The following is a 12014-nucleotide window of genomic DNA, read 5'->3' as shown; positions in this document are numbered from 1 at the left end:
TCCTAATAAAATGCCATTTTAGTGAGGGAATAGTTAACTAAAGATTACCTTCTCAAGGCAATTCTTAGACCTTAACTGAATTTGTGTGTGTGTGTGTGTGTATTACAAGTAATGATTTATATAATCTAGAAAATTCCATGTTGGGATAACCACAGCTATAATAAATTCTTAGTACCTGGTGTTAATGAAGGAATAAATATGCATAGATTTACTCAGAGGATCAAAGCAAACAATCTGGTATAAGATCCTGGTGGCTATAGAAAAATACAAAATTATTAACTATTATTTAATTTTTAGCTTATAAATACGAAAGATTAAACTAATAGCTACCTGTTTATAGCCTAGCAAGCACCCTGTTTCTGTGGAGTTTAACTAACATCCTGGAAATAAAGCTTCTGATTTTAGAGATTCTATCAATCTTATTTTATAGAATTTATTGGCTATTAGTATACAAACAAAAATCACATCATAAAAATATCCCCATAGGTATATACTTACAGAGACTTGAGTTTGACAAGATAATCAAATTGGTTTGCTTGAATTTTCTGGATTGGGTTATAGGAAAGATTCCTGTATTTTAAAAAAAGGAAGCAAAAGTCATTTCTAGAAACTACTTGAGTAAAAAGAAAGTGCAACTATTGACTGAGGGTTACTTTTAAACATTTTTTGTTGATTATAGCCCTTGCCCCAGAGGGCTCACTGGACATTCAAATGGGTTGATGGAAATAAAACACTTAGAACAGCACATAGTTCTCAGTAAGTGCTCTGTGGCTGTGCTAATAATGGAGAGAGGTTAGATAACATGAGCATGAAAGTGGAGTGGTGGAGAAACAACTCCAACTGGAGGAGGTAGGTACCCCAAAACATGCTGTGCTCATTTCAGATTTTGCATATAATCAGGTGTGGCTTAAATGAAAGAAAAATAATCTCATTTAGTAAAAATTTAAATTAATAAAATCATAATGAATCCTTTTTACAATAAATTATGTCAAGGAGTGGCCTATTGTATTAGCAATCTATGAAGCATGAAATGAAAAGCAAAAATCCATGGCTAGGAAAAAAGAGATATAATTCAAAGTAATGGTCTAGCTGAACACAAATGGAGAACATTTCAACATCTTTGTAGAATAACACCTTGAAACAAGAATCATTGATTAAGTGGAACTTCTCAGGGCAGTTTCACTTTTTTAAGAAATTTATTCCAGATTAGACCATTAGTTGGGTAAGGGAGGGGTGGTGATTACAGAAAAAAGGAACGAGATGAAGAATGACAACGAAAAATGTGTTGTGTGTGTGAAAAAAACAAAGGTAAATCAATATTCTATGAACAGAAACAAAACCATCTTAATAAAGGCCATATGTGAAAGCCAAAACTAACATTATGCTCAATGGTGAAAGGCTGAAAGCCTTTTCTCTAAATTTAGTAATGGGACCAGTATGCTTATTTCCACCATTTCTATTTAACATAGTGCTGGAAGTCCTAGCCAGAGCAATCAGGCAAGAAATAAAAGGCATCCAAATTGGGAAGGGGGAAGTAAATGTTTGCTGATGACACAATTTTATGTGTTTAAAACCCTAAAGATTTCACACACACACACACACACACACACACACACAAAACTGTCAGAACTAACAAACAATTCAGCAAAATTGCCAAATATGAAACCAACACAAAATAATCAGACAATAATCAATAATCAAATGCAATAACAAACAAGAATCAAATGCATTTCGATACATTAATCATGAGCAATCCAAATTGAAAATTAAGAAAAGAATTCCATTTACAATAACATCAAAAGAACAAAATTCTTAGGAATAAATAATTTGAAAAAAGGTGAAAGACTTGTACTTTGAAAACAAAAGGTTGCTGAAAGAAATGACAAAAATGAAGGGATTAATATGGCAGAGGAGAAGGACATGAAGCTCACTGTCTCCCACAAATACATCTACACATGGAATGAGTCTCATGGAACATCTACTGATTGCTGGTATAAGACCTCAGACTTTCAAAAGGGCAAGAAAATCTCCATGTAATAGGGTAGGACAAAACAAAAAAAGAAAAAAAGAAAGAGAGAGAAAGGAATTGGGATGGGACTAGTGCACCTGGGAAGGATATGTGAAAGAGGAAAGGTTTCTGCACACCAAGAAGACCCCTCACTCTCAGGCAGACCAGCCAGAACAAAGGAGGAGCTTAAAAGCCTTGGAGATGAGTGCAGGAACTGGTTTGCAGAGAACAAAGTGGAGAAAGATTTGCACAGATGGTGCTGCCACCTGCATGCCCCAGCCTGAGATGCACCTCCACTGAAGTGGGCAGGGGCAGGACCACCATGGGAACTTTCTCCATGTGTGGGCTTGCAGGCAGCAGGGCACCCCTTGCATTAGCTCTGGGGGCAGGAGTAAGCTGCTGCTGCCATCTCAGACTCCAGAAGTAGGTGCAGACTACTGTATCCACTGAGGGTCTTATGAGCAGGCAACAGTCACTGCCCTAACCTTCCCAGGAGGGCATGCAGTCTGCCAATGCCACCGCTGAGGGGCCTGTAACTGGGTGCCAATTGCTGTCCTAATCTTCCTGGCAGTGTGTGCAGGCTGTGCACCTGCATAACCCCTATCATGGGGATAATGGCCAGTATACACTGAGGAAAGAGATGGCAAGCATCCAAATCAAAACCATCCCTCTCACACATGCACACACACACACACACACACACACATACACACACACACACACAAATTAAACCCACACAAGTTATGTAGGAATGCCCCTGCACATAAATAGCCCTCCAACACTACAGTAGACAATTATTTCTCCTAAACTCACAGAGTAAGAGAAATGTAAGCAAAATGAAGAAGCAGAGGAAACAGTCTCAGTTAAAAGACCAAGAGAATTCTCCTGAAGGAACAATGAAACAGAACTTTTTAGTCTAATAGAAACCAAGTTTAAAAAGGAGATAATGAAAATGCTGAAGGAATTAGGAAAAGCTATCAACAGAAATGCAGATTACTGCAAAAAGGAACTAAAAACTATAAGGAGAAGCCAAGAAAAACTAGAAAATTCATTTGCTGAGATGAAAGCTGAACACAAGGCATGACTAGCAGAATAATAATGCAGAAGAAAGAACAAGTGGTCTGGAACATAGGATAAGGGAATTAATCAAAACAGCAGACAGAAAACCAAATGAAAAAAATAAAAACAATATAAGGGTCTTAAGAGATAATATAAAGCATACCAAAATATGCATAATAGGAATTCCAGAAGAAGAAGAAAGAGAAAAGGGTATCGGAAATGTATTTGAAGAAATTATGGCTGAAAACTTCCCAAACATAAATAAGGAAATAGATATCCAGACACAAGAAGCACAAGATGAACACAAACCAAGACATATAACAAAAACTGCAAAAGTTAAAGATAAAAGAGAGGATTCTAAAGGCAGCAAGAGAAAAACACAGTTAGTTACAAGGGAACCCCATCAGCTGATTTCTCTACAGAAACAGTGTAGGCCATAAGGGAATGGTACAATATATTCAAAGCCTTGAAACTGAAAAATCTGCAGCTTAGAATACTCTACCTACCCAGATTATCATTTACAATAAGAGAAATAAAGAATTTCTCAGACAAGGAAAAACTAAAAGAATACAGCAATATTAAGACTATGCTAAAGAAATATTGAAAGGTTTTCTCTAAATAGAAAAGAGCCAAGAAGATATAGGAAGGAGGAAATCACAATTGGAAAGTAAATCTCTTAAATGAGCCAGTATACAGATCAAAAAGAAAACTATTTGTGAAAGTAATGATAAACACAAGGAACAGCAAAAGGATAAATATGAAGATGTACAAAAGGATATCCAAATTATAAAAGGTGGGGAAGGAAAGTAAGAAAATATAGATTCTTTTTTTAAAGAATGTGTTTAGCCTATGTCACTATCAGTCTAAATCAAGCAGATATAGGAAAGGGTTAACATACTTGAACAACAGAGCAAACATAAACCCCAAACAAACAATAGTTTCACAAAAACCAAAAAGAAGAGGTCAAAAGCATAATATAAAAGGAAATCATCAAACCATAAAAAGAAAAAGAAAGGAACAAAGAGAAACATAGAATCAACTGGAAAATAAGGTTTAAAATGGCAACAAATACATAAATTATCAGTAATTACCTTAAAAGTCAGTGAACTGAATGACATACATAGAGTGGCAGGCTGAATTAAAATAACAAGAGCCTACAGTATGCTGCCTACAAGAGACCCATGTTAGGGCAAAGGAAACACAAAGATTAAAAGTGAGGGGATGGAAAAAATATTACATGTTAATGGAAATGACAAGAAAGCAGAAATCACAATACTCATACCAGACAAAATAGACTTTAAAACAAAGGCCATAAAGAGAGATAAAGGAGGATACTATTTAATGATAAATGCATCAACTGAAGAAGAGGATGTTTTGGAGTTCCCATCGTGGCTCAGTGGTTAATGAATCCAACTAGGAACCATGAGGTTGAAATGAAAACTCATTTCAACAACAATGAAAACACAACCATACAACAATTTATGGGATGCCACAAAAATAGTTCTTAGAGGGAAGTTCATAGCAGTATGAAGAGGAAGACCGAAAGTCCTCCTCAAAAAACAAAAAAATCTCAAATAAACAACCTAACCTACCACCTAAAGGAATTAGTCAAAGAAGAACAAACAAAACCTAAAGTCAGCAGAAGAAAAGAAACCATGAATATTGGAGAGAAAATGAATGAAATGAAGATTAAAATAACAGTAGAAAAAAAATCAATAAAACCAAGAGTTGGGTTTTTTGAAAGGGTAAACAAAATTGTCAAACCTCTTGTCAGACTCACCAAGAAGAAGTGAGAGAGAACTCAAATAAATAAAATAAGAAATTAAAAAGGAGAAATCACAACTGATACTGAAGAAATTTAAAAAAAGAGGATACTATGAATAATTATATGCCAGCAAATTTTACAACCTAGAAAAAATGGGCAACTTTCTAGAAACATACAGCCAACCAAAACTGAATCAAGAAGAAATAGATCATTTGAACAGACCAATCACTAGAAATGAATTTGAATTTGTAATTGAAAAAAAAACTCTTTGTAAACAAAAGTCCAAAACCAGATGGCTTCACAGGCACATTCTGCCAAACATGTAAAGAAGAACTTATATTGATCCTTCTTAAAATTTTCCAAAAGGTAGAAGAAGAAGGAACACTCCCAAAGACATTCCACAAAGCTATCATCATCCTGATACCAAAACCAGATGAAGATATTAGCAAAAAAGCAAATTATAGGCCAATATCTTTGATGAACATAGATGCAAAAATTCTCAACAAAATTTTAGCTAACTGAGTCCAATAGCACATAAAAAATATCATACACCAGGACTAAGTGGGATTCATCCCAAGTTCACTAGGATGGTTCACTGTATGCGAATCAATCAATGTCATACACCACATTAACAAAAGAAAAATCAAAAACCACATGATTGGAGTCCTTGTAGTGGCTCATTGGAAACTAATCTGACTAGGATCCATGAGGACACAGGTTTGATCCCTGGCCTTGCTCAGTGGGGTAAGGATCTGCCATTGCTGTGAGCTGTGGTGTAGGTTGAAAACATGGCTTGGATCTGGCATTGTTGTGGCTGAGGTGTAAGCCTGTGGTTACAGCTCCAATTCAGCCCCTGGACTGGGAACTACCATATGCTGCAGGTGCAGCCCTAAAACAAAAACAAAAAAAGAAACAAAACATACAATCCCCTCCACATGATCATCTCAATAGATGCAGAAAAAGCATTTGACAGACTCCATGATAAAAACTGGAGTGGGTATAGGGGAACATATCTCAACATAATAAAAGCCATTTATAAAATATAACACTCAACAGAGAAAAGCCGAAAGTCTTCCTGCTAAAATCTGCAACAAGACAAGGATGCCCAATGTCACCACTTCTATTAAACATAGTATTGGAACTTCTAGCCACAGCAATCAGACAAGAAAAAGAAATAAATGGTATCCAAATTTTAAGGGAAGAGTTAAATCTGTCACTATCTGCAGATGACATGATACTATACATAGAAAACCCTAAGGACTCCACACAAAAACTACTGGATCTGATAAGTGAATTCAGCAAAGTAGTAGGATACAAGATTAACATTCAGAAATCAGTTGCATTTCTTTACAGTAACAATGAAATATCAGAAAAAGAGTATTAAAAAAAACCTTTTAAAACACATTAAAAAATACCTAGGAATAAACCTGACCAAGGAGGTGAAAGACTGATATACTGAGAATTATAAATCATTAGTAAGTGAAATGTTAAAAGATGCAAAGAGATGGAAAGATAGCCCTTGCTCTTTGATTGAAAGAATTAATATTGTTAAAATACCCATATTACCTAAAGCAATCTACAGATTTAATCAGCTCTCTATCAAATTACCCATGATATTTTTCACAGAACTAGAACAAATAATCCAAAAATTTATATGGAACCATAAGAAATCCAGAATTGCCAAAGCAATCCTTAGGAAAAGATAAAGCAGGAGGCATAACTCTCCCAGACTTCAGACAATGCTACAAAGCTACAATAATCAAATTAGTGTGGTACTGGTACAAAAACAGACATATGAACCAATGGAAGAGAATAGAGAGCCCAGAAATAAACCCAGACACCTATGGTAAATTGGTATTTGACAAAGGAGGAGAGAATTTTTATATTCTTGTCTTGGGAAAAAGACAGTCTTTTCAGCAGGTAGTACTGGCAAAATTGGACAGCTGTGTGTAAATTAATGTATTTAGAACACACCCTCACACCATGCACAAAATAAACTCAAAATGGCTTAAAGACTTAAACATAAGACATGCTAGCATAAAACTCCTAGAGGAGCACATAGACAAAACATTCTCTGACAAAACTATAGCAATGTTTTCTTAGATCAGTCTCCAAAGGCAATAGAAATTAAAAAAAAAATAAACAAGTGGGACCTAACCAAACTTACAAGCTTCTGCACAGCAAAGGAAACCATAAAAATGCAAAAATACAACACAAGGAATTGGAGAAAATATTTGCAAATGATGGAATTGACAAGGACTCCCAAATATACAAACAGTTCGTAAAAATCAACAACAAAAACAATCCAATCAAAAAATGGGCAGAAGTCTTTTCTCCAGATAAAACATACAGATGGCCAGTAGACACATGAAAAGATGCTCAATATCACTAATTATTAGAGAAATGCAAATAAAAACTACAGTGAAATACCTATACCTCACACTGTTCAGATTTACTATCATTAAAGTCTATAAATAACAAATGCTGGAGAGGGTGTGGAGAAAAGGGACCCCTCTTGCACTCTTGGTGGGAATATAAATTAGTAGAACCACTATGGAAAACAGTATGGAGGTTCCTCAGAAAACCAAAAATATAACTACCATATGATCCAGCAATCCAACTCTTTGGCATACGCCCAAGCAAAAGAAATGATTCAAAGGGATACATTAACCTCAATGTCCATTGCAGCAATATTTACAATAGCCAAGACTTGGAAACAACCTAAACGTTCATCTCCAGATGAATAGATTAAGAAGGTGTGGTAGATGTATACAGTGGAATACTACTCAGCCATAAAATGAACAAAATAATGCCATTTGCAGCAGCATGCATGCAGCTATAGATTCTCATACTAAGAGATGTTAAGTCAGAAGGAGGACAAATACCATATGATATCAGTTATATGTGGAATCTAAAATATGACACAAATGAACTTACTTACACAACAGAAACAGACTCACAGACATGGAGAACAGACTTACGGTTGCCACCAGCAAGGGGGTGGGGGTTAAGTGGAAGGGACTGGGAGTTTGGGGTTGATAAATGCAAACTATTACATTTCGAATGGATAAGCAAAAGGTCCTATTGTGTAGCACAGGTTACTATATCCAGTATCTTGCGATAAGCCATAATTTAAAAGAATATAGAGGGAGTTCCAATCGTGGTGCAGTGGTTAACGAATCCGACTAGGAACCATGAGGTGGCGGGTTCGGTCCCTGCCCTTGCTCACTGGGTTAAGGATCCGGTTACTGTGAGCTGTGGTGTAGGTCGCAGACTCGGCTCGGATCCTGCGTTGCTTCGGCCCTGGCATAGGCTGGTGGTTACAGCTCTGATTCGACCCCTAGCCTGGGAACCTCCCATGCAGCGGGAGCGGCCCAAGAAATGGCAAAAAGACAAAAAAAAAAAAAAAAAAGAATATAGAAAAGAAAGCATATAGGGAGTTCCTGCTGTGCCTCAGGGGAAACAAATCTGACTAGTATCCATGAGGATGCAGATTCAATCTCTGTGCTAGCTCAGTGGGCTGGGGATCCGGCATTGCCGTGAGCTGTGGTGTAGGTCACAGATGTGGCTTGGATCCCCTTGTTGCTGTGGCTGTGGTGCTGCCAGCAATAGCTCTGATTTGACCCCTAGCCTGGGAATTTCCATATGCTACAGGTGTGGCCCTAAAAAGCAAAAAAAAAAAAAAAAAAAAAAAAAAAGAATGTATATATATTTGTATAATTGTCACTTTGCTGTACAGTAGAAATTAGCATAACATTGTAAACAACATACTTTAAACAAAACAAATAATATTTGACAAAAAAGAAATTAAAGAAGATACCAATAAATGGAAAGACATCCTGTGTTCATAGCTTAAAAAATGGAATATTGTTAAGATGTCAATACTCCCCAAAGCAATCTACAGACTCAGTGTAATCTCTAGCCAAATTCCAATTATTTTTTTGCATTAATAGAAAAACCCATCCTAAAATTCATATGGAATCTCAGGGGAATATAAATAGGTTAAATAACCTTGAAAAAGGAGAACAAAGTTGGAAGTCTCACTTCCTGATTCAAAACTTCCTACAAAGCCACAGAAGCCAAAACAGCGTGGTAATAGTGTAAAGGTAGTTATAGAGAAAAATGGAATAGAGAAGATATCCTAGAACAATTCTTTGTATACATGGTCAAATACTTTTAAACACACGTCAAGACTGTTCAGTGGGGGAAAGGATGGTCTTTTCAACAGATGGAGCTGGGAAAATCTGATAGATATTCACATGCGAAAACATAAGCCTATATCTTTAGCTTCTACCATGTACAAAATTAACTCAAAATGGACCAAAGGCCTGACTATAAATGCTAAAACTATACAACTCTTAGAAGAAATCAGAGGAGAAAAGCTTTACAACATTTGATTAGGTGATGATTTCTTGTATATGATACCAAAAGCACCGGTAACAAAAAAAAAAAAAGAAAGAAAATTCAGACTACATCTAAATCAAAAACTTTTATGCATCAGAAAACACTGTCAATACAGTGAAAAGCTAACCTACAGAATAGAAGAATATATATATCTGAAAATGATTTAGTATCAAAAATATATGTATTCTTACAACTTAATGAAAACTGAAACAACACAATTTAAAAATGGGCAAAGAATTTGAGACATTCTCCAAGCAAGATACACAAATGGTCAATAAGCAAATGAAAAGACGCTCAACATCAATAGTCATTAGGGAAAGGTAAATCAAAACCACATGAAATACCATTTCACATCCTTTAGGTTGGCTATTATAAAAAAATTATAAAATAGCAAGTGTTGTAGAAGATACAGAGAAATTGGAACCCTTATGTACTGATAGTGGGAATGTAAAATAGTGTAGCCACTACAGAAGAGAGTATGGTGTTTCCTCAAAAAATTAAAGATAGTGTTACCATAGGATCCAATAATTCTACTCTTGGGGATATATACCCAAAAGAATTGAAAGCAAGTTCTTGAACAGATATTTGTAACCCACATTCACAGCAGCATTACTCATAATAGCTAAAAGGTGGAAGCAACCCAAATGTCCATCAATGGATGAATGGATAAATACAGAGTGATATATACACAAAATGGATTATTATTCAGAATAATAATATTCAGAAATTTTGACATATGCTACATCATGGATGAACCTTGAAGACATTATGCTAAGTGACATCAGCCAGTCACAAAAGAACAATTATTGTAAGATTCCACCTATATGAGGTACCTAGAGATGTCAAAATCATAGAGACAACATGAAGTGTTAGCTGCTGGTGTGTGTGTGGAGAGAATGGGAAGTTATTACTTAATAGGTATGAGTTTCAGTTTGGGAAGATGAAAAAGTGCTGGAGATGGACAGTGGTGGTGGTTGAGCGACAATGTGAATGTACACTTAAAAATGGTTAAAATTGTAAATGTACATATGTATATTTTATCACAACTTAAACAATAAAAGAAATGAAAAAATAAAGATACAAAATTCATATCAGTCTTACAATTGTGAGAGCTCCTTCAGATCCTTAAATACATGTGGTGAAAGATTTTCAATCTTATTACTTCCTAAATCCCTAGAGAAATAATTGCAAACATGTCATATTACTTTCTTAGGACTTTATTCATAGTTCTGTAATTTATTAGAAAATCATTATACAACTTTTCAACCATGCTATTAGTGAGTTATACTAATTAATAGAAGTTGAAACTTTAAAAACGGAGTGAAATGGTAAAAGATAAAAATATTTTATCTGGAGTTCCTGTTGTAGTGCAGTGGAAACAAATCCCACTAGTAACCATGAGGCTGAGTGTTCAATACCTGGCCTTGCTCAGTGGGTTAAGATCCCATGTTGCTGTGAGCTGTGATGTAGGTCACAGACATGGCTTGGATCCTGCGTTGCCGTGGCTGTGGCGCAGGCTGGCAGTTGCAGCTCCTATTCAACCCCTGGCCTGGGAACCTCCATATGCCGCAGGTGCAGCCCTAAAAAAAGACAAAAAAGTAAAAAAAAAATTTTATCCCATTTTATAACTCACTCAGAGACAATACTTGGTGGTATTTGATCAATACAGATATACATTTCTAATTCAATTAATACATGTGTTGTGCCTGTCTTTCTTTCTCCCCTCCTTCCCTCCCTCCCTCCCTCCCTCCTTCCCTCCTTCCCTCCTTCCCTCCTTCCCTCCTTCCTTCCTTCCTTCCTTCCTTCCTTCTTTCCTTTCTTCCCTGTTAAGTAGAAATATGGTTTGGAGCCTTAATCTTTTCTTTTGCTTGGGTTTACTATGATTTTCAAGTGGAAGTGGATTATTTCAGGTGCTATTTTCTTCCACAGCTGACATGCACTGGATTTCATATACGGCTGGGACAGGATATTTCTTGTGTTACCTCATGTGTGTATAGAAGAGGGGGCTGAACATGGAACGACCTTGTTGCTTAGTTCTAAGAAGATTTCGGAGAGTAGTAGCTCTTGTGGTAGCTTTGACGGTGGAAACTCTCATGAGATAGGCCTTGGATTCTTCTAAAGAAGACAATCTTCCAATAGGCTTGGGTTCTCCTCTGCCATCAAGACATACTAAGAAGATGCCTAACCATGTTCCCTATCCATCTCCAAATCCTACTGGTTGCCATAAGGAGAGGTAGGGGAATAGATCTATTTGTTACATAAATTGGAGTGCTTGTAAATCAAAAGTTAGGCTATTCAACTTGGAAAGGCAGGATGGTTTTATTTTTATTTATTTATTTTTTAGACCTACATCTGTATGGCATAGCGAAGTATCCAGGCGAGGGGTTGAATCCGAGCTGCGGATGCAGCCTACTCCATAGCCACAGCAACATTGGATCAGAGCTGGATCTACAACCCATATCGCAGCTTGCAACATTGGATCCTCAACCCAGTGGGCAAGGCCAGAGATGGAACCTGTGTCCTCACAGAGAAAACATCCTGTCCTTAACCGCTAAGTCACAATGGGAATTCCAGGGCAGGATAGTTTTAGATTGAGTTTTCAAAACTAAAAATAAGTAGTGAATATAACCAACATTATAAATGTCTTTGCTGTAAGTGTTTTACTTTCATACTGTAAACTGAACCCCAAGACTGTTTTTTGTTATTTATGAATTTGTGGGTGAATTGTCTGTGAAGACAGTCTGATTTAAAAACTAAAGAAATCTTTCTAAAATTTCA

General features: G+C 36.2%; 1 protein-coding gene across 50 annotated transcripts in view; it reads right to left on the bottom strand.

Moving 5' to 3' along the window:
• Positions 1 to 12014, bottom strand: part of RXFP1 (relaxin family peptide receptor 1) — a 128318-nt gene that overhangs the window by 10599 nt on the left and 105705 nt on the right. For 42 of the 50 annotated variants that reach the window (XM_021101289.2, XM_084972136.1, XM_084972129.1 and 39 more), the window contains 2 exons: positions 10338 to 10409; positions 499 to 570 (listed from right to left, as the gene is read on the bottom strand). In XM_021101289.2, coding sequence (XP_020956948.1) covers positions 499 to 570; positions 10338 to 10409 — 144 coding nt within the window. The remainder of the gene's footprint in view (positions 1 to 498; positions 571 to 10337; positions 10410 to 12014) is intronic. The other 8 variants (XM_021101290.2, XM_084972133.1, XM_084972139.1 and 5 more) reach the window with 1 other exon arrangement.

Source organism: Sus scrofa, chromosome 8 (assembly GCF_054392235.1).
Source record: "Sus scrofa isolate SSC_HxYL_T2T_F1_AM1 chromosome 8, Sscrofa_HxYL_maternal_Yorkshire_Landrace_v2.0, whole genome shotgun sequence".
In the NCBI taxonomy this organism is placed as follows: Eukaryota; Metazoa; Chordata; class Mammalia; order Artiodactyla; family Suidae; genus Sus; species Sus scrofa.
Note: the sequence above shows the minus strand (reverse complement) of the source record. Positions and strands in the feature narration are given on the sequence as shown.